Genomic DNA, 27,577 nt, shown 5'->3' on the forward strand with positions numbered 1-27,577 from the left:
CATGGAGACTACATCGCAGGATCTGCATTGCATTCCTTGATTTGCTTTTTACTTATTATTTTTACTGTGATTTATTCACAATACTTTTAATGGTGAAATATAGATATATCCTCAAATACAAAAAAAAAAAAAAAATGAAGGAACAAAGTACCAAAGAGTTGAGATGCACCCAAATACAGAAGAAAGAAACACTAGTTCCACGACTTTAGTAGATTATAAAAGGAACCTCTTGGGAATTTCATTCCTCTGAAAAGGTTGAATTTGGCCCCAACTTTTATTCTTGGCACAAGTCCTAAGAAGTCCTCCAACTACCCCAACTCGTGTTTCACTAGATAGTGTCTATAGTGGGATTTGATCTAGTTTAACTAAATTCCAAAATGTTTGATTCCTTTTCCCCAAATAGTTTTATGATTCACAATAAGCTTAGACACACTGATGGATATTAAGTCTTGTGTTAAAATGTAGCTCAGAAGTGTATCATTGGTGTTCAGTAAGGAAGTGATGAGTGAGATGGTGAGAAGATAGAAGTGTACGTGGGAGGATGGAAAAATGAAAGGAAGAATGAAAATTTGGATGAACAGAAGAAAGGAGGGATGAGTAAAAGGAAAGATAGATGATAGAAGGAAGAATGAAAAGGAAGGGTAGGTAGGAGGGAGGACTGACAGAAATATAGATCGAAGAAAATGAAGGGAAGAAAGATGAAACGAAGGATGTATGGTAAGAAGAAAGGATAAAAGGAAAAATAGATGGTCAGATATAGGAATGAAGGAAAGAGGGGATGGAAGCATATGTGAGTAAATGGATGGATCTATGGACCAGTATGGTCACTTACAGCACATTGTCTCAGCTCAAGTTCATACACAGGGACCTGAGATCAGGAGTATTGTAGGGTTAATTAATTGGATCTGTTAAGACAGTGCTTTTCTCCATGGCATACTTAAACCTATAGTTAAATTTCTGTGTCACACTTAAATTTTGTTGATCTAACAAAAGAGTAAGAAAAAATAACATACTTACTGAGCTTTAAACTTCTTTAAAAAATAATTTAATTAATGCTTTTTAAAATCTTTTGCAACACACCTAAGTTCCTCCCATGGCACGCTGGTTGAAAAATCACTGTTTTAGACAAGTTACCCCAGTTTTCTTCTCCATTTTCACCTGCAGGAACTGATGGTCATATAGAACACATCACAAAGATACCCAGTGAAGCAGCACATAGAGGTACCTTAGGGCCAGTCAAGGGACCTCTAGCATCCACATCACCTGCTAGCACCAGAGGTAGGTGGAACTTTGCTTACTCCTCAGTAATTCCACTTGTGACCACATTTTCTGCTCCAGAGAGACAAAACACTTGCTTTCTTTAAAGAGAGACTTGTGTGTGGCTATGATGGGTTTCCCTGTCTGAGCTGGACCTTTGCCTAATGGTCCCCAGGTGGATACCACCACTTTTCTGTCCCTCACAGCATGCTGGATGAGCTTTGCTTGAAGTCCAGTATGTCAACTTCATAAATTTGATCTAGTTTAACTGAATTCCAAAAATACATATTAATAACCTAATATGGTTTTAGAGTAGGCAGGGACACCATCCTACTCTAGTTTTCACCCACAAAAATATGGGTTTAAGAGACTATGCTATAAAATGAGGATGCACAGATTAAAATGTTACAACCCAGGAATGAAGCTGCAGCATGGCAGACTGGGAATCCTTCTATACAAGGACTTTACCTGACCACCTGGGGTCTGGCAAGGCACTGTGAAATTTACTTACACACACACACACACACACACACACACACACACACAGTCTTTTGACCTGGAGAGATGACACCATCTCAGCCCCTGGTAAGGCTAACAGGTGCCCTCTCAAGCAGAATATTCAAGGCCTTTTATTAGGGATTTGGGGCCATGCATATACAAAGCAAAAAGGTAAAAAGGTAATAGTTTTTCGTGTTTCAATTAAATAGGAAGTCTTTTGTTCAAGGAAGAAAGCTATCAGGCTGAAGGACAGAGGAACACTAACTTACAGATTAAAGAATACTTTGGGTTGGATTTAACAAGGGAAAGTTACAGCCTACAGGTTAGATGGCTACAGCTGCAGGATAATTATCAGTTGCTTTATTTTTATCGTGTCTCTAAGCTGCTGATCTCTAGGCATTTCTAAGACTATTTCTCATCTATTCTGCTGGACATTCCAACTCCACCACCACCACCTTAGGCATGTATCACAGCGGAAGGGCTGAGGCCTGGGGCCACTTTCCCACACAAGTCCCCAGGGACACCAGCCTACTCTAGTTTTCACTCACAAAAATATTTTGTACCTGGGCCGCACCTGTGGGCTTCATGAGTAGGGCACCAGCCCCATATAACAAGGGTGGTGGGTTCAAACCCGGCCCCAGCCAACCTGCAACAAAAAATGGCTGGGCACTGTGGCAGGTACCTGTAGTCCCAGCTACATGGGAAGCTGAGGCAAGAGAATAACTTAAGCCCAGGAGTTAGAGGTTGCTGTGAGCTGTGATGCCATAGCACTCTACCTAGGGTGATAAAGTAAGACTCTGTCTCTAAAAAAAAAAAAAAAAAAAAATACTTTGTACCTATGGAACATTCAATTCAGTAGGAGAGACATCAAAGAAATAAAATAATTATGATGTAACTCTAAAAGTATGTGATGAAGATATACTGGAATTGTAGAAGGAAGACTTCTTGGAGGAAGTAATATTTGAATTGGTTTTTTTTTTATTAAGTCATAGACATATAGATCATGAATACATCCATGCATATGTGGGGTACAATGTGTTGATGAGTAGGAGCTTACCAGGAAGATAGAGGGAGTTAATGAAGACATTCTGAATAGAATGGAAAGCAGCATGCAGAGGGACACAGAGAAGTGAAACCCAGGGATGTCTGGGAGGCAAAAATAATTCATAAATATGTTGTTTCTTCATAGGGAGTCATAGCATACATAAGCTCTGAGAAATCCAGCTGTAAGGAAACTTGTTCAAATAACTTTGTTCAAATCGGGGTTTAATACAATTATTTGACTTTATAATCTTTTCCTCTGAAGGATCTTTACCTACTAACATTTCACAGTACTATGGTTCTGCATGAGAGTTTAAAAGGTACAGATGTATACAGCAAGGGGTCCTGCTCACAGGGTGGCTAAAAGCTTAAGGCTTCTCATATATGTTAACTTACTCCCAAGTAGACTCTGGACTATTTTATTAGCTCATTTTGGAGGATTTTGCAAGATCTGGGCTTTGGACAGAGTCATTTCCAGTCAGCTTATTAGTCTTATCCTGTGACCCACATATCTCCAGAAGCAGACTTTGATTCAAGGTTGTGGAGACAAGTAGTTTATGTTAGATAGGGGATGCTGCCAGGAAGCACTGGTAAAGGATACAGAAAGGAAAAGGAAAGGAAGTTAATGCAAGGTGCATTCATGAGCAGGCCACAGGTAAGAGCAATGGAGTGTCCTTCCCACCAGGAACTTCTGGGACACAGCATAGAACAAATTAGCATTGTCATATCCAAGAGGTGAGGTGGCTGGGGTATTTATCATCCAACTCCGTTCTTTCACTAGCTGTAAGCTGCTTACTCCTGGAGGTGATGACCCCTCAGCGCTTCCATCCTGTCCCTCATGCAGACTGAGAGAAAGCCCTTAGGTATGGAGTCATAGGAGCTATAATAGGAACCCTTTGGAGTCACCACACAGGTAGTCCCTGGATTATGAATGAGATAGGTGCTGTAGGTTTATTCTTAAGTTGAATTTGTATATAAGTTGTATGTAAGCCAGATGTTTGTAAACTGGGGACTGCCTATATTCTACAGTGAACACGAATGGGATGGAGTCGGGCATTGACAGCGTTAGCCACATCTAAGTCACCAGAAAAGGGATTGCTGGGCTTCACACGATAACCAGTACTTAAACAACAAAATTTATGAGAGATAGCCAACAGTATCTGTTGGCTCGTTTTTTCCTGTAGATCTGGGTTTCTCAACTTCAGCACTACTGATATTTTGAGCAAGTCATGTTTTATGGCAGGGGCTTTCCTGAGCATTATAAGATGTTTAGCAGCACCCCTGGCCTCTAAATGCTAGGAGCACTCCCCCACCCACACACAGTTGTGCCAACCAAAAATGTTTCCAGACATTGCTAAGCATCCCCTGGGAACAAAACTACCTCTTGTTTAGAACCACTGAAGTAAACAATGCTTATTAAAATCCTTCCTTTTAGATGGGCATTTTTTCCCTCACTTCCTTCTCTTTCCATTCTGCCTTTCCCACAAGATCCTGAAATTCAGCTAGAGAATTAATATCAGGCAGTGGTTAAGAATATGTGTTTAGGATGAAGACAGAATTTTACTCAAATTTCCACACTATCTGTCATCCCACACTACCTGTCATCCCACACTACCAGTCATACTACACTACCATGCCACAGCTGCATGACATTGCCAAAGTAGGATCTCTGATTTTCTGTCTTTTTCTTCCCAATTCATGGGACTACCCATAGGAGGAACAGAAAGAGCAGAGACTACTGCCACAGCTCTAAAGACCATCACTGCAGCCACCCTGACCGCCAGAGTCTACACATCTACCTCAAGAACACTGACTTTCCTCAAGACATCAGTGCAAACATCTACCACAAGCACAGCAGGAATGACTACCACAACCCCAGGTGTTTCCCCTGATGTTTCAGAGATGACAACCTCATTGGCCACCAGACTTGAAACAGAGACTGGCACAGGTATTCCCAGGATAACCCCAACTGTTTTCAATAGAGAACCAGAGACCACAGTCCCACTGGTACCCAATTCTGGGGCAGAGACAAGTCCAACTGTTCAAATTGCTTCCTCTGGTGAGCTGAACACAACAGTCTCATGGATCTCCCAACCCATAGAAACCACCTCAATTATTTCCAAGGCAACACTAAATGTTTCCTACAGTGAATCATACACCACTCCGTCAACAACCACCAGTCCTGATGCAGAAGTCAGTACAGCTGTCCCAACTCCAGCTGCTTCCCGTGATGTACCAGATACAGTGACCTCAATGACTACTAGTCCTGTGGCAGAGACAAGTATGGTTACTCCAACAGATTCTCCAGATGAACCAGAGACCACAGCTTCAGAGGTCACCCATCCCAGTTCACAGACCAGTTATTCCATTCTTACTTTGACTGTCTCTCCTAGTGTGCCAGGGTCAGTAACCTCACTGGACACTAGTTCTGGGGCAGAGACCAGCCCAGGTGTTCAAACCCTGACTGTTTCCCCTAGTAAGCCAGGTACAACAGTCTCATGGGTCATCCATTCTGTGGAGAAAAGACCAACTGTTTCAAGGACAATCCCAAATATTTCCTATAATGATTCAGACACCACAACTTCAATGGCCACCAGTCCTGGGGCAGAAGCTGATTCAACTGTTTCAACTACAACTATTTCACTTGGTGTAGCAGATCTGGTGACTTCACAGGTCACTACCACTGGGATAGATACCAGTACAACTTCTCCAACATGGACTGTGTCCTTGCATGAGCCAAAGACCACAGCTTCATGGGTCACTCATCCTGCAGAGACCAGCACAACAGTTCCCAGGACAGCCCCTAATTTCTCCCATTGTGAAGCTGATACTACACCTTCCATGGCCACCAGACCTGGAGCAGAAGCCAGTTCATCTGCTTCAACTATGACTGGTGTTCCAGATATGGTGACCTCACAGGTCACTATTTCTGGGACAGACAACAATATAGCTCTTCCATCTCTGACTCTTTCTCCTGGTGAACTAGACACCACAGCCTCCTTGGTCACCCATGCCTGGACAGACGCCAGTTTGGCCATTCCAACTCTGATGACCTTGACTAGTGTATCAGGGATAGTGACCTCACTGGCCACTAGTTCTGGGACACAGACAAGAACAACTATTCCAACTCTGACTGTCTCTTCAGGTCAACTGGATACCACAGCTTCATGTATCAACCATCCTGGGGCAGAAGTCAGTTCAACTGTTTCAACTATGAACATCTCACCTGGTGTAGCAGATCTGGTGAGTTCGCAGGTCACTACCACTGGAATAGATAACAGTACAACTTTTCCAACATTGACTGAGTCCCTGCATGAGCCAGAGACCACAGCCTCATTGGTCACCCATCCTCAGGCACAAACAATCATTCCAACTCAGACTGTCTTCCCTAGATTTCCAGAGCTGGTGACTTCACTGGTCACTAGTTCCAGGGCAGAAACCAGTATGTTTCCAACTCTGACTGCTACATCTAGTCTAATGGAGACGACAACCTCATTGGTCACTGATCCTGGGAAAGAAGCTAATTCTGTTGGTACTTCTTTTACTGTCTCCCCTGGTGAGCCAGATAGAAGAGTCTCATTCATTACCTATCCTACAGAGAATAGCCCAACTGTTACTGGGACAACTCCAAGTTTTTCCCATAGTAAGTCATATACCACACCTTCAACAGCTACCAGTCCTGGGGCAGAATCCAGTCTAGCCATTTCAAAAACTATTTTAGCTGGTGTGCCAGACATGCCAACCTCACTGGTTACTAGTTATAAGACAGAAACTAGTACAACTTTTCCAACACTGATCATGTCCCCACATGAATCAAAGACAATGATCTCGTGGGACACTCATCCTGCAAAGACCAGTCAAATGGTTCCCAGGACAATCCCCAATGTTTTCCATAGTGAGGCTGACACCAAACCCTCAGTGGCCGCCAGTCCTGGGACAGAAGCCAGTTCAGATGTTCCAACAATAACTCTGTCACCTGATGCACCAGCCATGGTCACCTCACAGGCCACTAGTTCTGGGGCAGGAACCAGTATTATTTCAACTCTGACTCTTTCTCCTGGTGAACCATATGTCACAGCCTCACTTGGCATCCATCCTCAGATACACACAAGCTCAGCCATTCCAACTCAGGCTGTTACCCCATCAGAGATGGTAACCTCAGTGGTTACTGGTTCTGAGACTGAGACCAGCACAATGATTCCACCTTTGACTGATTACTCACATGAACCAGAGACAACAGTCTCATGGGACACCCATTCTTGGATAGAAGCCAGTTCAGCTATTCCAACTCTGACTCTTTCTTCTGGTGAGATAGATACAAGAGCCTATTCTGCAGAGACCAGTATACCTGTTTCCAGAACAACCTCAGATTCTCCCCATAATCAATCAGACACCATAGCTTCAATGGCCACCAGTCCTGGGACAGAAGCCAGTTCAACTGTTTCAACTATGACTATTGTACCTGGTCTAACAGATCTGCAGGACGTAACTACTGAGATAGACACCAGTACAACTTTTCCGACACAGACTGAGTCCCCACATGAAGCAGAGACAACACCCTCATGGATCACTCATCCTGCAGAGACCAGCACAACAGTTCCCAGGATGACCCCTAATTTTTCCCAGAGTGAAGCCAACACTGCACTATTTAAAGCCACCAGTCCTTCAGCAGAAGCCAGTTCAACTGTGCTAACAATGACCGTCTCACCTGGTGGACCAGCTATGTTGACCTCACAGGTCACTAGTTCTGGAGCAGCAAGCAACACAACTATTTCAACTCTAACTCTTTCTCCTGATGAGACAGAAACCACAACCTCAGTGGTCACCCACCTCAGTGCAGAGATAAGCACAAAAGTTCCTGCTTCAACTGTTTTTCCGCATGTATCAGAGACCACAGTCTCACTCTCTACCCATCCTGGGAGAGAGACCAGGACAACTCTTCCAACTTCAATTTTTCTCCCTGGTTTATCAAAGACCACAGGTTTCTTGGCTACCAGCTCTTTGACAGATGTCAACACAGGTATTCCAACTCTGACCCTGTCTCCCAGTGTCCCTGGGCTTTCCAGTGTCCCTACAACAACAGGAAAGCCTAATACTGTAACTTTTTGGAGTACAAAAACCTCACCAGTCACAACATCAGTTGGACTCCCAGAATTTTCCAGGATAGCCACAAGTACCACTAGGACCTTGATACCATCAGCAACTCCAACACCAACCAAAACCAGTCATGGAGAAGGAATTAGTCCAACAGCTATCCCTAAAACTATAATGGTGGAAACCACTAATTTAGATGCCACAAGTTCAAAACCCACCATGGCTGAGACCACAACTACCTTCAGTACACTGGCTGGTAGTCCCTTTGTCCCTCTGACCACACCTGGGATGTCCACCTTGACCTCTGAGAGCATGACTTCAGGAACAAGTAAGAATAACTTTTTTATTTTATTTTTTTACTGTTGGGGATTCATTGAGGGTACAATAAGCCAGGTTATACTGATTGCATTTGTTAGGTAAAGTTCCTCTTGCAATCGTGTCTTGCCCCCAAAAGGTGTGGCACACACCAAGGCCCCAACCCCCTCCCTCCTTTCCTCTGTCTGCTCTTCCTTTCCCCATCCCTCCCTCCTCCTTTCTCTCTCTGATCTCCCCTTCCCCCACCCTCACCGTGACCTTAATTATCATTAATTGTCCTCATAACAAAATTGAGTACATAGGATTCATGCTTCTCCATTCTTGTGATGCTTTACTAAGAATAATGTCTTCCAGTTCCATCCAGGTTAATACGAAGGATGTAAAGTCTCCATTTTTTTAAATAGCTGAATAGTATTCCATGGTGTACATATACACCATGTTAATGTACTTTCTGGGTTAATCCATTCCTGGGTTGGGGGGCATTTAGGCTGTTTCCACATTTTGGCGATTATAAATTGAGCTGCAATAAACAGTCTAGTACAGGTGTCCTTATGATAAAAAGATTTTTTTTCCTTCTGGTTAGAAGTAATGGGATTGCAGGATCAAATGGGAGGTCTAGCTTGAGTACTTTGAGATTTCTCCATACTTTCTTCCAAAAGAGTTATACTAGTTTGCAGTCCCATCAGCAGTATAAATATGTTCCCTTCTCTCCACATCCACGCCAGCATCTGCAGTTTTGAGATTTTGTGATGTGGGCCATTCTTGCTGGGGTTAGATGGTATCTCAGGGTGGTTTTGATTTGCATTTCTCTAATAGATAGGGATGATGAACATTTTTTCATATGTTTGTTAGCCATTCATCTGTCTTCTTTAGAGAAGTTTCTATTCATGTCTCTTGCCCATTGATATATGGGATTGTTGGCTTTTTTCATGTGGATTAATTAAGAATAACTTTTTTATGTGGTAAAATAGATATAATAAAAATTTACCATTTTAACTGTTTTAGGTATACAATTCAGCAGCATTAATTATATTCCACTTTTATACAACCATCACCGCTATTTCTAAGACTTTCTTTTACCACCCCAAACAGAAATTCATCTATATTTATATAATCCAACCCATATCTGACTACAAAAAAACAGTATCTTATCTAATATAAAAACACTGGAGTCATTTCTATCAAATTGTAAATAGACATGGATGCCCCCAGCCACTATTATTATTTTGATATAATAAGTACACCTTCCTAAAAGATCTACCCAGACCACCAGACCCCTTATATAAAATGGCACTTTCTCTGCACATGAGGTCTGACAATTAAGTTTGCAAACTTATTCTAGGAAAAGTACTACATACATCATTGCTGAATATCACTATAATCACCTTTGAAGGACTTTCCTTGGAAAGCCATGCACCCTTACCAGTACCTAGTCCACCCTCCAAAGCATTCTTTTTATGGAATGGCCATCAGAGCTGTTGTTATACAAGGTCTGACAATTAAGTTTGTGAACTCATCCTAGAAAAAGTGCTTTGAAGGGTGGACTGGAAGCACTTTGAAGGGTGCTACCTGGTGCATAGCTTCCCGAAGGGAGTACTTTAAAGGTAACTACAGTATATTAAAACAGGAGGTATGAAGCACTTTTTCTAGGATGAGTTCATGAACTTAATTGTCCAATGCTGCATATACCTGGCATGCATGTTTCCTCTGTCAAATTACTGTGATTTCCTTCATGGAATTGACTGCTAAAGAGAGGTTTATTCATTCTTAGTGTATTTATCACCTGGGAGCTGACCACCTAGCCAATGTTCAATAAATTATATTTATTGATTAAATAAGCTAATGCATGAATGAAACAATCCTTGTAGATGCCCACATTTGTGAATTCTATGTGTATTTGAAAATCCAGAAAATCATTAAAAACCTCAGCCACACGTTTGATTCTCATCCAGTCTCTTCCTCTTGCCCAGATGTGATTCTGAGGCTTCTTGAGGCTCCAGGCCTCTACAGGAGCTTGATTTATGCCATGAAATCTTTCTCCCTTATCCCTTAAAATCTTTTTTTTTTTTTTAGACAGCGTATCACTCAGTCACCCAAGCTAGAGTGCCATGGCATCACGGCTCATAGAAATCTCAAATCCCTGGGCTCAAGTGATCCTCCTGCCTCAGTCTCCCAAGTAGCTGGGACTATAGGTACCCACCACAACACCTGGCTAGTTTTCCTATTTTTTGGTTTTTTAGTTAGAGATGGTCTCACTCATGCTCAGGCTTGTCTTGAACTCCTGAGCTCAAATGATCCACCCACCTCAGCCTCCCAGAGTGCAAGGATTACAGGCCACTACCTGGCCCCTTAAAATTTATTTTTAAAATTGAGTCTATGGTTATTTTTTATCCTTACATCATGATGCTGGTTAAGCATCCCTAACACTTAAACTTGCCTTGAAATTCTAGAATTATGGAATGCAAACTGGGAACCGATCACTTAAATTCTGCCTTCAAGTCTTCTGTGTTTTGTGAGTCAAGACACTGCAAACGTTTTACAAGCTCTAGACAGAATACACATGCTCCATTTCCTCACTGCTCCACTCTGATCAATTCAACCATTTTTATTACATGCCTAGCTCTAAATATGTGATGTCTGTTGCACAAAGTCATGCATCATGCATAATGTCATTTTTCTCTAGATACTTTCAAAATTTTTTCTTCTATAATTTTCTATAAAGTTCTATTATGATGTGTTTGAGGATAGTTTTGAGTTTATCCTGTTTGGAGTTGTTTAATCTTCTTGACTCTGCAAAATGTATTTTTTTAAGAAATTTGGGAAATGTCCAGCCACTATGTCTTCAATTTTTTTCTACCCTAATCTTTCTCTCCTACTGAACCTCCAATGAAGTGATATTGTCCCTAAAAGCCCTGAGGCCCTGTTCTTTTTTAAAAATTACTATTTTTTTCTATTACCTTTAGATTTAATAATTTTTATCACTGTATCTTCAAAATCACTAAGTCTTTTCTCTATCAGCTTCCATTGTATTCCTTCTATTTCAGATACTGTATGTTTCAGTTCTAAAACTTGCATTCAGTTTGCATATATATATATACACATGCATACACACAGTGGAGCCTTCAGAGTTTACCACCTCCCTACATTGACCACCTCCTTAAGTTGACCTAATTGTGATAGACCAGACATGGACCACATGTATGCATCAGTATACTAGACCTACTGCCTTATGTTGACTACCTCTGGACATTGATGAGTTTGTTACAGTCCCTTGGGTGGTCAACTTACAGAGGTTCATATATATATATAGTTTCTATTTCTCCACTGAGAATGTCTATCTTTACATTCATCTCAAGTATGCTTATCTTTACCTCATGGAGCACGGTTTTAACAGTAGCTTTAAAGTCTGTGTGTGGTAATTCTAACAACTGAATCACCTTGGTGTTTATATCTGTCATTTGTCTTTTCCTTGAGGATTGAATACATTTTCCCCGTTTTGTTGTATGTCAAGTAGTTTCAGATAGTAAACATTATGCATGCTATGTTTGTATAGACTCTAGGTCCTGTTATCCTGTTAGGAATTGTTATGCTTATTTTTGTCTGTTTGTTTTAGCAGATCATCATTCCTCTCCTTGCAAGCCCCAGGGAACCCCACTTCCTAGTGCCATATGGTCATAAATACTGTAATCCTGCCTTATCCACAGGGCATATGCTCCAAGACCCCCAGAGGTTATCTGAAGCCACACAGAGTACCAAACCTGATACATACTATGGCTATTTTTCCCTATACAAACATGCCTACGATTGAGTTTAATTTATAAATTGGGCACAGTAAGAGATTAACAACAATACATAATAATAAAATAGAGCAATTATAACAACATGCCAGCATCACCACTCTTGTGCTTTGGGGCCCTTATTAAGTAAAACAAGGGTTACTTGAACACAGCACCATGATACCACAAAAGTTGATCTGATAAGCAAGATAGCTACAAAGTGACTGACAGGCAGGTAGCATGCACAGTACTCTGTAAATATTCTGGACAAAGGGGTGATTCATGTCCCAGGTGGGACAGAGCAGAATGGTGCAAGATTTCATCTTGCTACTCAAAACAATGTACAGTTTAAAGCATATAAATTACTTATTTTTAGAATTTTCGATTTAATATTTTTGGACTGTGGTTGACTGTGGCAAACAATGGAAAGCAGAGCTGAGGATAAGGGTGGACTACTGTATGGGATTCCTATCACAGTTTTATCTGCTTGTGCCCTGACTGTCTCATGCACAGTTCCATGGGTGAGCCCTACCCTCCGAATAAATCTATGAGAGAAAAAAAGCAAAACTCATCCTTGTACAGTCATGTCTCCAAGTTTTGACTCCTCTCCACAATCTGCCTGCTTTTGTTTACTTTTCAGAATCATTTTGTATTTTGTCTAGAAGTTTTAGGTGTAATCAATGTTGATAAACCATGTGGGCTTATTCTACTTTGATCAGACTTTCAACTCATTTAATATACACTAAAACCCTAGCAGGTAGCTACTACCATTGCCACCATCCTTTTACAGAGGATGAACTGGTACACAAAATTTTCATTTCATAGTAGGGCACTTTTTGAGAAAGAAAGAGTAGGGGTTGAAAGCAATACATGAGGGCAACACAAATGTCCAGGGAAAACCAGGACATGTGGCCACTCTACCTAAAACTCAGTGTCCAGAGATGTTTAATGAGTCTGAGGCAGGTGGGTCACTCTCATGGGGGAAGAGAACCTTAACCATGCATCAGTTGCCCATCTCTTATGGAGAAGCCAGAAGACTATTAGGGGGAGGGTCCTCTGCCTCAGAGGCCAACCTAGCTACAGCAGAGTGGCTTTGCTTCTCTTCCTCCCACCCAAATCTCCACCAGGTGTTAGCTTTTAAATACATTATGAGGGGGCAGCGCCTGTGGCTCAAAGGAGTAGGGCGCTGGCCCCATATGCCAGAGGTGGTGAGTTCAAACCCAGCCCCGGCCAAAAACTGCAAAAAAAAAAAAACATTACAAGGTCAGACATTTAAGTTCACAAAGTCATCCTAAAAAAAGTGCTTTGAAGGGTGGACTAAGTGCTGGTATCAGTGCATAGCTTCCCAAAGGGAGTGTTTCAAAGGTGACTATAATGACATTCAGTCATTTAACCTTCATAATTTCCCTGCGAATTATAAGTCTCCCCGTTCTGCAGTGGAAGAAACCAAGGTATGGACAGGTAACATGGTCACATGTCTGGTAAGGGACAGAGAGGGGATTTGAAACCAAATGTGGCAAGGGTAAGTAAACAAGGTGAACAGGTGAGAGAGGGTCTTCTTTTAAGGACTTCCGTTTTATTATTTTTTAATGTTTATTATATGTTGTATAGGATTGATTTATTTTTCCATTCTCATTCTCCAAACCTTTTAACCTCTCAACCAGAGTCTGTTAGGGCCGGTCTGGGCAATTGGCAGGGTCTGATTGGCGTGTACATTTAACTGGGGTCCCGTAACCTGCTTTTGGGGCCAGGTGATGCATTTTAGGAATATCCATCTCACTTTACTCCTTACCTGGTTTTATGTCTTCTGTCCTAAGTTAGGAAGTCGACTTAGAGCCCAGTCTAGGTGTGACTCAGATATGTCCGTCCTCCTTTTATCCTCCCCTGATGCAGCGGCGATTCCTCCTCTGGTGCCATTCACCCTCAATTTCACCATCACTAACCTGCAGTACCAGGAGGACATGCAGCGTCCAGGTTCCCAGAAGTTCAACAACACCGAGGGGGTCCTGCAGGGTCTGGTACGAGCCCCGCCCACTGCATCATCAGCCCAGGCCACCTCACCCTGCCCCGCCCACTGATGCCAGTCGCGCCCACTCTGCTGGTGCCGGCCACGCCCACCCCGCCCCGCCCCGCCCACTGATGTCAGTCGCGCCCACTCTGCTGGTACCGGCCACGCCTATCCCGCCCTGCCCCGCTGGTTTATGCTTGCCAGGCTCACCTCATCCTGGCCTGCCTATCCTTGGCCTGCTTGGTCTTGGTCGACCTCTCCAATGACGGAGCTCCTTCAGCGATTCTTTCTCACCTCTCCTCTCCTTACAGCTCAAACTCTTTCTCAAGAATAGCAGTCTAGGAAACCTCTATTCAGGCTGCAGACTAGCCTCGCTCAGGTGAGACCTTTCCCAAGAAAAACAACAGACGGGTGAGATCATAGGATCTTTGACTCTGTCTTCACTTGCAACAGCTGCTGCCCATAAACACCAGCAGCTCTAAGACTCAAGTCGCTGTACTACATACTTTATAGTGGTATTTACTACCTCATCCGTCTTTGCAACACCCTCATGAAGCAGGAACATAAGGGGAGACCAAGACCCAGAGCGATTAAGTAGCTTGTGTCAGGTGACACAGAACAACTCCAGCAATTAAGGTTCTAAAGGCAAATTGCCAGCGCTTAAGTATTACTGCCTCCTTTGCCCACGTTATGGCCTTGCAGGAAGTGGAAAATCTCATTCTCACACCTTGCAAAAGGAATTTGCTCAGAGACTCCCACAGGGGAAGAAAGAAAACACAGCTACAGGCAGAAGGTGTTTGCCTTCTGACAGACTCAGCCAGAGAGGGCTTGACCTAAACCAACCTGGGATGACTAAGAGGTGGGGAGAGCACTGTGCCCAAGTGCTAAAGAGGGCAGGAAGTCTGGGGTAGAAGTTGGCTGACACGGGGCGGTGCCTGTGGCTCAGTCGGTAAGGCGCCAGCCCCATATACCGAGGGTGGCGGGTTCAAACCCAGCCCCAGCTGAACTGCAACCAAAAAATAGCCAGGCATTGTGGCAGGTGCCTGTAGTCCCAGCTACTCGGGAGGCTGAGGCAAGAGAATCGCTTAAGCCCAGGAGTTGGAGGTTGCTGTGAGCTATATGATGCCATGGCACTCTACCAAGGGCCATAAAGTGAAACTGTCTCTACAAAGAAGTTGGCTGACACCATTTCTCACCTGATGTTCTTGCCTCCCACACCTGTATCACAGAATATCTAGGCCTAGCTCTCCCAAGATCCCCAATTTTTTCACGGTCATCTACCTCCATCATTCCTTCCTAGGGAAAAGAGGGAGCGTAGGGTCTAGGGGCTAAGACCCTTAATAAAGTCAGAAAGACCTGAATTGTAATCCCAGCTCAGCCATTTACTGAGATTTTTGACCCTGAGCAAAGGCCTGAAGCCTTCTGTGGCTTGTTTCCCCAACTATTTAAAGTATATATTATAGTATACATATAATACATATACAGTATACATATGGATGTAAATAACTACTATATATTTAGAATACATGCTGTATACAGACAGTTCCCAACTTACAATGGTTCAACTTAAGATTTTTCAACTTTATGATGTTGTGAAAGCAACCGACATTCAGTAGAAACCATTATTGCTATAACCATACTATCATTCTGTTTTTCACTTTCAGTATAGCAGTCAATAAATTGCATGAGATATTCAACACCTTATTATAAAATAGGCTTTGCATTAGACAATTTTGCCCAACTACAGGATAATGTTAAGTCTTCTGAGCTTGTTTAAGGTAGGCTAGGCTAAGCTATGTTTTGTAGGTTAGATGTATTAAATCTATTTCAACTTACAATATTTGCAACTCACAGTGGGTTTCGCAGGACATAATCCTATTATAAGTTGAAAAGCATATTTACTAATCATAATATGTATGGCCAGTATATAAAAATAGTTATATAGTATTATATATTATATACATAATATATATTATATATAATTTAATTTATATTAGGTATAGGTAAATTTATACTGGATATAGTATATAATTATAGTTAATAGGTTAATTAGGTTGTCCACAGTGTCTGCCTTAGAAGATAATAGGGAGAGGGAGGGAAGAATGAAAAAATGAAGAGCGGTGGACCAACCTATGGAGATTCTTACCCAGGTCTGAGAAGGATGGGACAGCCACCAGAGTGGATGCCATCTGCACACATCGTCCTGACCCCAAAGGCTTCAGACTGGACAGAGAGAAGATCTACTGGGAACTGAGCAAGATGACCCATGGAATCACGAATCTGGGTCCCTATCTCCTGGACAAGGACAGCCTCTATGTTAATGGTGAGTGAGAAGCTATGATGTGCTTGGAATCTCTTCTCCTTTGCTGGGCAGCCTCTGCTCTCTGGCTTGAGGCCATACTCCCTGCCTGTCCACTGAAGGCTTAGCTGTGTGTTCTGTACTTGAGGGCTAAGATTAGGACTTCCTGGTTTCCCCTTCATGCTGGATTGAGTTCATCCTCAAGACATTCTTCTCTGATATGAGGGTGCTAATATGGAATCAGCCATTAAACCTCTTCCATTGCACCAGGATAACCCTAACCCCTATTTAGTACCCTACCTCTCCCTTAACTCATACTCACTACATTCCCTTTTTCTTACTGCAGAATTCACCCATCAGAGATCTGTGCCTGTCAGCAGCAGTGAGTATTCAACAGATGACCCATACCCCTAATTCTATACCAACAATAGCAGGCATGAACACTTATGCTTTATATCTTCTTCAGGAGGGAAAGATCTGGGAGGGTATCTTCTATTCTTTTACCTCTATGTCCCAGCTTCAGAGAGGGTCCAACTTAAAACCATTCATACATCAAGCACTATTAATAGTCAAGCACTATTAATAGTCTCTGCTGATAGCATTTCTGCCATGAGAGTGTTGCTTTTGTCACTAATGAGGATTTTTTACTCAGCACTTGGGACGTCCACAGCAAACGTGGAAATCTCTGGGACTTCACCCTCCCTCCCCAGCCCCACAGGTGAGTACTAGCCAGTGGTATGCCTATCAAAGCATGCCCCATGGGGGTAAATATCTCTGTAACTTTCACACAAGACAGAAAGTCATAGAAAATCTAATGATGAGACAACCAACAAACTGTAATAAGCATGTACTGTGTACAAGGCCCTAGGGACACAGCAGGAAAGACAAAACAGATAAACATCTCTGCCCTCAGAGAGACAATCCTGTGGTGCTGCTGATGGGAATGGTGATGATGAACCATCTAACACAAAGCCTATTTTATAATAAGATGTTGAATATCTCATGCAATTTATTAAATACTATACTGAAAGTGAAAAACAGAATGACTGTATGGGTACAGCAAGAATGGTTTCTACTGAATGTTGTTTGTTTTCACAACATCATAAAGTTGAAAAATCTTAAGTTGAACAATTGTAGGTTGGGAACTGTCTGTTCACAGCTTATATTCTAAATATATAGTAGTTATATATATATCCATATGTATACCATATATATTATATGTATAATATAATATATACTTTAAATAGTTGGGAAACAAGCCACAGAAGGCTTCAGGGGTTGGTGGTGATGATGATGATGAACACAATGGTAATATTGATGATAGTAATAGTGGTAATGATGATGGCAATAATGATGTAGCTGATGGTGGTGGTGGTAATTATGGTAATGATGATGTGAAATGGTGGTGATGATATGATACTGATGGTGATGCAGGTAATAGCAATGGTGATGATGATGATGGTTATGGTAATGATGGAGACAATGCCTGTAGTGGTGGAGATGGTGAGAAAAATGATGGTGATGTTGACCATGATGATGATGAAAATGACTGATGGTGATGATTGGGAGTACTTATGATTGTAATCATGTCATGGTTGTTTTGAGATGGTCATGGTGGTCATGGTGGTTTTGATGATAAACACAACAATGATGTGACAGTGACAATGAAAATGATAATGGTGATATAAAGGTAACAGATATCACAGGGCATTACTAAGCATTAACTATGCACCAAGAACTATGCTCAGAATTTAAATATTTTATTTAACATAATTTATCTTAAAAATGTCTACCATTATACTCAAGGAAGGCATGGAAATCTCTTATTTTACCACTTTCTTTAAATCCTGATGTGCATATTTAAAATTAAGTCTGTTAAAAACTCTTCTATGGCCTCCACTTTTGAACATAGTCCTTATTTCCCAAACCTACCACAGTCACTGAACCTCTTCTGATGCAGTTCACCCTCAACTTCACCATCCTGAACCTGCAGTATGAGGAGGTGATGGATCACCCTGGCTCCTGGAAGTTCAACACTACAGAGAGCATCCTGCAGGGTCTGGTGAGAGTCCCTCCCTCCATATCCTGCTAATCTCAGCAGATCCCCAACTGACCTATGCCAGGAGAGTAAAAGAAGCCCATACCAACCTCAACAACTAGCCAGAGATGCAACTCCTCCACAACCGATGCCAGTCACACCCAACTCACTCTGCCCTACCTCAGTTTCCTCAGCCCTCCTATTCACCACCTCTCTCCCTCTTCCACAGCTCAGGCACTTGTTCCAGAACACCAGTGTGGAGCCTCTGTACTCTCACTGCAGACTGACCTTGCTCAGGTGAGACCTTGGAATAGCTAACCAAAAGTTCCCCAGGTGCTCCCAGGCCTAAGGAATTTGGCTGGCTTCCTTCCTGCCTTCCCTGTGAATATCCTCAGTAGAGGTTGTGTTCAGGAGGCTGTGTCCTGGCTGCAGGACATTCACCCTCTCCACTGAGAGATTCTGCAGAGCACATCAGCAGAATTGGGCCCCAGCCTCAATCATGCCTCCAAATTCCCAATTATCCCCAACCTCCCATTTTTCCAGGTGTTAATTCTGTCCTAAAGAAGTCAACCAAGACAGATGTTCAACCTTCACCTACTTTAATGATCATTTCTACCTCTTCAACTTTCCAAAATCAGAGCTTTCCTGGCCTCATGCCATGAGCAAAAGATGTACTTTCTGATTTGATTTAAAAAGAGAGAATCTGGTGTTCATGACTGCTCACATGCCGGGACTCAGTATAAGATGGTTTCTCGCCTAAATGGCAGGTTTCTCATTTCCTCTGTCTCCATCCTATCTTGCCCAAAGGAAACTCAAGCCCTCTATATATAGGCAATTTCTTTATGCCCATTCCTCTCACCTCTCCCCAGGCCCAAGAGGAACCAGGAAGCCACTGGAGTAGATGCCATCTGTACCCTCCACCCAGGCCTGGCAGGTCGCAGGCTGGACAGAGAGCGGCTCTATTGGGAGCTGAGCCATCTGACTCATGGTGTCACTAGGCTGGGCCCCTACACCCTGGACAAGGACAGTCTCTTTGTCAATGGTGAGGAGCTCCCATGTGCTTGGGGTTTCTTCCTTCTAGTTTGGCAGCTTCTGGCTGTGGCTTGAGGTCACACTCACTGCCTGGCATTGAAGGACTGGCCATGGTGTCTATGTGTTGATTGATATATGATTTTTCCTTATTTCTTCTTTATCTTGGACCAAGTCCACATTCAAAACGTTCTTCTCTGATGTAGGGGATTGAGAGTGAACCATCAACAGCCCCTGCTCCATGATCATCCTTCCATTGCACCAGAGAGCCCATCACCTCTACTTATTTCCCCAAGTCTACTTGAACACTTACACAATATCCTCCATCCCTCTTCCTGCAGGTTTCACCCATAGGAGTTTTGTGCCCATAACCAGCAGTGAGTATTCAACTGATGTTCCATGTTCCCAATCCTACACTAAGTAATGCAGAAGGTCACCAGTCCTTATACCCCTACATGTCCCCATACGTTATTCCTGTTCTGCTTTGCCCTTGCTCCAAAGAGTCCCAGCTAACGCCCCACATAAAAGAAGCCCCATAGCCTATAAATAGTCTCTTTTGCTGGAATTGCTGCCATGAGAGTGCTTGCTCATTACACTGATGACAAAAATCTCCCCAGCTCCTGAAATTTCCACCACAGACATCAGGACTTCCATGATCCCTTCCTTCTTTCCCAGCCCAACAAGTAAGTACCAGAGAGTGGCACATCTTATAGACCATAGCCAATAAGGGTAAATATTTTTTGCATTTTCTTCCAAATATATAGAGTCATATAAAATCTAGTGATGAAGGGCGGCACCTGTGGCTCAGTGGGTAGGGCACTGGCCCCATATACTCAAGGGTGGTAGGTTCAAACCTGGCCCCAGCCAAATTGCAAAAAAAAAATAGCCGGGTGTTGTGGTGGGCACCTGTAGTCCCAGCTACTCAGGAGGCTGAGGCAGGAGAATTGCCTAAGCCCAGGAGTTGGAGGTTGCTGTGAATTGTGTGCTGCCATGGTACTCTACCAAGGGCAATAAAGTGAGACTCTGTCTCACTTTATATATATAGTGATGAAGAGCCAAACCAAACAAATAATATGGAGCACATGTTATTGAACAGGAACCTAGGAATAAAGAAGAAAAAAACAGAATAAAAGCCCTACTACCCTCATGAGCACATATTCTCATACTGATGATCAAAATAGTGACAATGGTAGTGACAGTGGTAGTAGTAGTGATAATGAAAATGATAATGATGAGATGAATGTGCAGGCAATCAAAGGGAGAATGAATATGATGCTGGTGATGAAGATTATAACAAGCATGATGACATTATGATAGTCATACTAGGGTTGGCAGTGCTAAAAAAGGAAATGAGGACTATGAGGGAAATGACAGTGGAGATGAGGATAGTGCCGAAGAAGATTGTAATGAGAAAGATGATGTCATGATAGAGAACTTGGTGGTGGCAGTGCTGATATTGCACAAGTGAGGATGAAATTGATGATGAAAATGCTCATGGAAGAATAGGCGCATGATCACAATATAAATGACGAGGAAGAGAAAGAATGTCGTCCTAACACAGATGATGGTAAAGAAAGAAAAAAACACTCATCCCTCACTGTTGAGCATGTAATAGGCATCACCCGCAATGCTCAGCATACCGCTAATATTCATTAATACACTTACTTCAAAAAAATGAGCAACTTCTATCAATGTACAAAATGGAGGCAAGCAATGTGTAAGTCCCTCAATTCCCAAATTCCTTCAATTCTCAAATTGCCTCAATGCACAAATTTCGTGCAGCATCTGCTCTGGGCTACTACCAGACAATACAGCAGAGAACTAAAAACATGAAAGTACCTTATGGCTTCCCAGAGCATCTACTATTGGGAGAGTGACCAGGAGGATGGGGATTCAGGTGAAAATGATGAGCAAGTTGATGACGATGCCCAGATGATAAAGGTGGTGCCTCGGGGTTGGGGGCGGGGGGCGGGTCAAACAGGATGTGACGAAGGTGGTGGTGGTGGTGATATTGTGGCACTGATGATGAAGATGAGGGTGCTGGTGATAGTGTTGATGGTGATATTGGCCATAGGGCTCGTGGTGATGGTGATGGTGTTGTTGACTTTGACCATAATGACTATGATGACGACAAGGATGATGATGACTAGCAACTGGAATTGTGTTGACAATTGAGGACACGATAGGGTCTTAGTGATGGATGGGATACCAAGGGTGACGGATGGCGATGGTGACAATAGTGACAGTCTGGCACAGTGTGATCATGAACTGATCTTGACGATGGTGAGGAAAAGAGGTCTCACCTCTTATCTCCTATCATTCAGCACAGAATAGGCATCACAAGCAATGCTCAGCATCCAAATAGTATTCATTTACATGCTTACTTCAAAAAACCAGCAAGGTCTATCAATTTCTGCCACAGAGGCATGCAATCTATTATTCCCTCAATCCTTGACATGCGTTCTAGCGCACAGGATAAGGAAAGGTGTATAGCCAAATTACATATTTTCCCTCTTCTTCACACTGTGTTCGTGTTCCACCTCCCTCAAGCCACTGAAGCGCTCCTATTGCCTTTCACTCTCAACTTCACTATCCTCAACCTGCACTATGAGGCGGTCATGGATCGCCCTGGCTCCTGGAAGTTTAACAGCACGGAGAGGGCCCTGCGTCATCTAGTAAGGGCCTGGCTCACCTCACCCCCGCCCCACCCAACTCACCCATTCCCACTTGTTCACTTCCAGCAAGGTCTTCAGGCCTTGAAGGAAGATCCCACCCACCTTGTGTACCTTGCCCATCCACCCTAACCCACGCCCTGAGAAGACCCCACTCACCTCCCTCCTCCTCCAGATGCGTGCCCCGCCCTCTCGTGCAAGCCCCACCCACCTGATTCTACCACAACCCTATGGACTCACTTCTACTCACCTCCCTCTCTCCCTCCTCTACAGCTCAGGCCCTTGTTCAACAGTACCAGTGTGGGCCATTGCTACTCTGGCTGCAGACTGACCTCACTCAGGTGAGACCTCAGAAAACACACCCAGGTCTACCCTAAGTGTGTGCGCAGGTTCTAAGAGTTTGCATGGTGTCCCTCCTGCCCTCCCTGTCCATGCCCTCAGTAGAGGAGGAGTTCAGGAGGCACTGCCTCCAACACCAAGATGTCTCCTAATCCTACCTACCTCATCCTTCCCCTCCTCAACTGAAACACTCTATGCACACCATCCATATGATTGGGGCCCTAACCTGGTCATTTTTCTCTACTCTCTTCCCCCTATACCCCTTCTCCAAAAGAAGAACCCTTCCATTTGATTTTAACCTCTGCCTTTACAAATTCTCTCCAGACTTATGAGGCTTCTCCCATTCCTTCAATCACCAGGTCCAACAGCTCTTGGCCTGTCTCAGAGGGGAAATCTCTACTGCTCCTGATTAGGGTGACATAGCACCTCTCTAGGCTCTCTGCAACTCCTGACTCTGTGCACGGTCTCACACTGGCTTGGAGTCCCTGCACTCAAGGGAGCCCACATGTGGCTCCACATCTCTCGCCCGAGTTTCTCATTTCCTCTGGCCCCTTCCTATCCTACCCCTAAGGACCTCGGGACACTGCCGTGAGTGGCCTACTTGTCTTACATCTGACTCGCTCTCCACAGGCCTGAGAAGGACCAGGCAGCCACTGGAGTAGATGCTATCTGCACCCTTCGCCCGTATGCAGCAGGCAGCATTCTGGACAGAGAACAGCTCTACTGGGAACTGAGCCAGCTGACCCATGGTGTCACTGAGATGGGCCCCTACACCCTGGACAAGGACAGTCTCTATGTCAATGGTGAGGAGCTGCCATGTGTTTGGCAGCTCTCCTCCTCTCTAGGCAGTCTCTGCTTCCAAGCTCAAGGTCATGCTTCCTGCCGAGCCCCTGGAGCAAGGACACCTTGTCTGCATTTGGTGATGGAGTATGCACCACCAGGTTTATTCTTCATTGTGGACCAAGTTCATGCGCAGGGCCTTCTTCTCTGAAGCAAGGGTGGGGTGAAAGAGATTGGCCATCAGTCCCTGCTTTATTAGACCTCTACACCCAGCTAGTGTAGCCCTCACCCCTTTGTGCTGCCCCCAGGTCTACCCTCACTCTTGCCCACTCTCCTCCCTCCCTCCTGCTGTAGGTTTCACACACAGGAGCTCTCCACACGTCACCATCGGTGAGTATTCCACAGATGCTCCCATGCCCCTGATCCTACACCAGGCAAGGCTGGAGCTGACGCCTCCTCGTTCCCCCTCATATCCTGGTCAGGAGGGAAGGCGCTGGGAAGGCACAATTCGTTCCCTTCCTCCACTGCCCCTGCTCCTGACAGTCCCATTCGCATCCCCAGCTCCGCTGTGAGTTAGACCCATAACCCATCAGTAGTCTCTCTGTGTGGCATTCTGGCCTTGCAGTGCTTGGTGGTTTCACTGATGAGGACTTACTTATGCCCAGGTCCAGGCACCTCGACTGCAAACATTCCAACCACAAGGACTCCTTCTGCCCTCCCAGGCTCCACTGGTGAGTAGCGATCAAGGGTCCACATGTTAGAGCCTGACCTCTGAGGATTAGTGTCTGGGTAGTTTTCACCAACATAAAGATGTGCTGTCATAGATGATGTAGACACAGGAGTCAAGCAACACATTTCATGCAGCACCTGCTCTGGGCTACTACCCGGCAATATAGCAGAGAAGGAAAAAACAGATGAAAGTCTCTTACGGCCTCCGACAGCACCTGTTACTGGGAGAGTGACCAGGAGGGTGGGGATTGAGGTGAAAATGATGAGCAAGTTGATGACTATGCCGAGATGATGATGGGGTGCTGGGGGCACTAGGGGGTATGGTAAAAGTAAAGCACGATGTGACGAAGGTGGTGGTGGTGGTGATATTGTGGCACTGATGATGAACATGAGGATGCTGGCGATAATGTTGAGGGTGACACTGGCCATAGGGCTCGTAGTGATGGTGACGATGCTGTTGACTTTGACAATAATGACTATGACGATGAGAATGATGATGGGAGACTGAAGTTGTGTTGACAATTGAGGACATGATAGGGTCTTGGTGATGGATGGGATACAGAGGGTGACAGATAGTGGTGGCTAGGGTTTGGGTGCTGCTGGCGATGACAGTAGTGACAGTCAGGCACAACGTGATCATGAAGTGATCATAATGAGGACAATGATCAGGAAAAAAGGTCTTAGCTCTGATCTCTTATTGTTCAGCACGGAATAGGCATCACAAGCAATGCTCAACATCTGACTAGTATTCATTTACATGCTTACTTCAAAAAAACAGCAAGGTCTATCAGTGTCCACCAGGGTGGTATGCAACCTGTTATTCCCTCAATTCCTTTACATACGTTCTAGCGCACACAATAAGGAAAGGTGTATGGCTCAATTTTATATTTTTGCTGCTCTTCACACTGTGTTTATGTTCCACCCCCTTAAGCCACTGAAGCCCTCCTGTTGCCTTTCACCCTCAACTTCACTATCCTCAACCTGCACTATGAGGCAGTAAAGGATTGCCCTGGCTCCTGGAAGTTCAACAGCACAGAGAGGGTCCTGCAGCATCTAGTAAGGGCCTGGCTCACCTCACCCTGCCCCACCTAACCCACCCATTCCCTCTCCCTTCCTGCAAGGTCCTCAGGCCCTTCAAGGAAGATCCCACCTACCTTGTGTACCCTGAGCATCCACCCTAAGGCACACCCTGGGAGGACCCCACCCAGCTCCCTCCTCCTCCAGATGCATGCCCCACCCTCTCATGCAAGCCTCACTCACCGCTCTTCTACCACAACCCTATGGCCTCACTTCTACTCACCTCCCTCCCTCCTCCACAGCTCAGGCCCTTGTTCAACAGTACAAGTGTGGGCCATCGCTACTCTGGATGCAGACTGACATCACTCAGGTGAGACCTCAGAAAACACACCCAGTTCTACCCTAAATGTGCATGCAGGTTCCAAGCATTTGCATGGTGTCCCTCCTACTCTCCCTGCCCATGCCCTCAGTAGAGGAGGAGTTCATGAGGCACTGCCTCAAACACCAACATGTCTCCTAATCCTACCTACCTCATCCTTCCCCACCTAAACTGAAACACTCTATGCACACCATCCATATGATTGGGGCTCTAATCTGGTCATCTTCCTCCACTCTCTTCCCCTTATACCCCTTTTCCAAAAGAAGAATCTTTCCTTTTGTTTTTAACCTCTGCCTTTGCTAATTCTCTCCAGACTTATGAGGCTTCTCCCATTCCTTCAATCTCTAGCTCCAACAGCTCTTGGCCTGTCTCAGAGGGGAACTCTCTACTGCTCCTGATAGCACCTCTCTAGGCTCTCTGTTACTCCTGACTCTGTGCACTGTCTCACACTGGCTTGGAGTCCCTGCACTCAGGGAGCCCACAGGTAGCTCCACATCTCTCGCCCAAGATTCTCTTTTCTCTGGCCCCTTCCTATCCTACCCGAAAGGACCTTGGGACACTGCCCTGAGTGGCCTACTTGTCTTACATCTTACTTGCTCTCCACAGGCCTGAGAAGGACCAGGCAGCCACTGGAGTAGATGCCATCTGCACCCTACATCCTCACCCGGCAGGCGGTGTCCTGGACAGAGAGCAGCTCTACTGGGAGCTGAGCCAGCTGACCCATGGCGTCACTGAGCTGGGCCCCTACACCCTGGACAAGGACAGTCTCTATGTCAATGGTGAAGAACTGCCATGTGCTTGGGGTCCCTTCCTCCTGTCCGGGCAGCCTCTGCTTCCTGCTTCAAGGTCACGCTCCCTGCCCAGCCACTGGGGCCAGGACACCTTCTCTGTGTTTGGCAAAGGAGGGCACCGCCTCCTGGTTTCTTCTTCATCATGGACCGAGTTCACGCTCAGGGCCTTCTTTGATATGAGGGTGTGGTGAAAGAGATTGGTCCTCAGTCCCTGCTCCGTTAGACCCCTTCACCGAAGCTTGGATAGCCCTCACCCTTCTATGCTGCCCCCAGGTCTACCCTAATTCTTACTCACTCTCCTTCCTCCCTCTTGCTGCAGGTTTCACACACAGGGAGAGCCCTCCACACATCATCATCGGTGAGTATTCCACAGATGTTCCCATGCCCCTGATCCTACACTAGCCAAGGCTGGAGCTGACACCTCCTCATTCCCCCTCACATTCTGGTCAGGAGAGAAGGAGCTGGGAAGGCACAATTTGTTCCCTTCCTCCACTGCCCCTGCTCCTGACAGTCCCAGCAGCATCCCCAGCACCGCCCAGAGTTAGACCCATAGCCCATCAGTAGTCTCTGTGTGTGGCATTTTGGCCATGTAGTGCTGGGTGGTTTCACTGATGAGGACTTATTTATGCCCAGTTCCCAGCACCTCGACTGCAAACATTCTAACTTCAGGGACTCCTTCTGCCCTCCCAGGTTCCACAGGTGAGTACCGATCAAGGGTTCATCTGTTACAGCCTGACCTCTGAGGATTAGCGTCTGAGCAATTTTCACCCACATAAAGATGTGGAGTCATAGACGATGTAGACACGGAAGCTAAGCAACATATTTCATCCAGAACCTTCCTTGGGCTACTACCCGGCAATGCAGCAGAGACGAAAAAACAGATGAAAGTCACTTATGGCCTCCAAGAGTGCTTGTCACTGGGAGAGTGACCAGGAGGGTGGGGATTCAGGTGAAAATGATGAGCAAGTTGATGATGATGTGAAGGTGGTACCTGGGGGTTGGGGGTGGCATGGTGAAAGCAAAGCACGATGTGACGAAGGTTGTAGTGGTGGTGATATCGTGACACTGATGATGAAGATGAGGGTGCTGGTGGCAGTGTTGAGGGTGATACTGGCCACAGGGCTCGTGGTGATGTTGACAATGCCATTGACTTTGAAGATAATGATGATGATGACGAAAATGACGACGATGACTAGAGACTGGAGTTGTGTTGACAGTTCAGGACGTGATAGGATCTGGTGATGGATGGGATACGGAGGGTGACAGATGGCAGTGGCTAGGATTTGGGGATTGCTGGCGATGATGAAAATAGTGACAGTCAGGCATAGTGTGATCATGAAGTGATCGTGACAAGGACGTTGATCAGGAAAAGAGGTCTCAGCCCTCATCTCCTATCGTTCAGCACGGAATAGGCATCAAGAGCAATACTCAGCATCCGACTACTATTCATTTACATGCTTACTTCAAAAAACCAGTAAGGTCTATCAGTTTCCACCACAGAAGCATGCAACCTGT

At 44.7% G+C, this 27,577-nt stretch overlaps 2 protein-coding genes across 2 annotated transcripts in view; both read left to right on the forward strand.

The window, feature by feature from the left end:
• The window catches only part of LOC128580957 (mucin-16-like), a 33,381-nt gene extending 16,679 nt beyond the window's left edge, over positions 1 to 16,702 (forward strand). Inside the window, exons 2-7 of the mRNA XM_053583425.1 lie at positions 1,165 to 1,278; positions 4,511 to 5,281; positions 13,875 to 13,999; positions 14,301 to 14,368; positions 16,140 to 16,312; positions 16,635 to 16,702. Of these exons, the coding sequence (XP_053439400.1) occupies positions 1,165 to 1,278; positions 4,511 to 5,281; positions 13,875 to 13,999; positions 14,301 to 14,368; positions 16,140 to 16,312; positions 16,635 to 16,702 (1,319 nt within the window). The remainder of the gene's footprint in view (positions 1 to 1,164; positions 1,279 to 4,510; positions 5,282 to 13,874; positions 14,000 to 14,300; positions 14,369 to 16,139; positions 16,313 to 16,634) is intronic.
• A 20-nt stretch (positions 16,703 to 16,722) lies between these two features.
• Positions 16,723 to 27,577, forward strand: part of MUC16 (mucin 16, cell surface associated) — a 60,642-nt gene continuing 49,787 nt past the window's right edge. The window contains exons 1-16 of the mRNA XM_053585714.1: positions 16,723 to 17,006; positions 18,226 to 18,350; positions 18,556 to 18,623; positions 19,196 to 19,368; positions 19,697 to 19,732; positions 19,973 to 20,038; positions 21,906 to 22,030; positions 22,301 to 22,368; positions 22,997 to 23,169; positions 23,501 to 23,536; positions 23,812 to 23,877; positions 24,807 to 24,931; positions 25,195 to 25,262; positions 25,878 to 26,050; positions 26,382 to 26,420; positions 26,696 to 26,761. Coding sequence (XP_053441689.1) covers positions 16,898 to 17,006; positions 18,226 to 18,350; positions 18,556 to 18,623; positions 19,196 to 19,368; positions 19,697 to 19,732; positions 19,973 to 20,038; positions 21,906 to 22,030; positions 22,301 to 22,368; positions 22,997 to 23,169; positions 23,501 to 23,536; positions 23,812 to 23,877; positions 24,807 to 24,931; positions 25,195 to 25,262; positions 25,878 to 26,050; positions 26,382 to 26,420; positions 26,696 to 26,761 — 1,516 coding nt within the window. The 5' untranslated portion in view covers positions 16,723 to 16,897. The remainder of the gene's footprint in view (positions 17,007 to 18,225; positions 18,351 to 18,555; positions 18,624 to 19,195; positions 19,369 to 19,696; positions 19,733 to 19,972; positions 20,039 to 21,905; positions 22,031 to 22,300; positions 22,369 to 22,996; positions 23,170 to 23,500; positions 23,537 to 23,811; positions 23,878 to 24,806; positions 24,932 to 25,194; positions 25,263 to 25,877; positions 26,051 to 26,381; positions 26,421 to 26,695; positions 26,762 to 27,577) is intronic.

This window comes from Nycticebus coucang, chromosome 3 (genome assembly GCF_027406575.1).
Source record: "Nycticebus coucang isolate mNycCou1 chromosome 3, mNycCou1.pri, whole genome shotgun sequence".
NCBI lineage: Eukaryota > Metazoa > Chordata > Mammalia > Primates > Lorisidae > Nycticebus > Nycticebus coucang.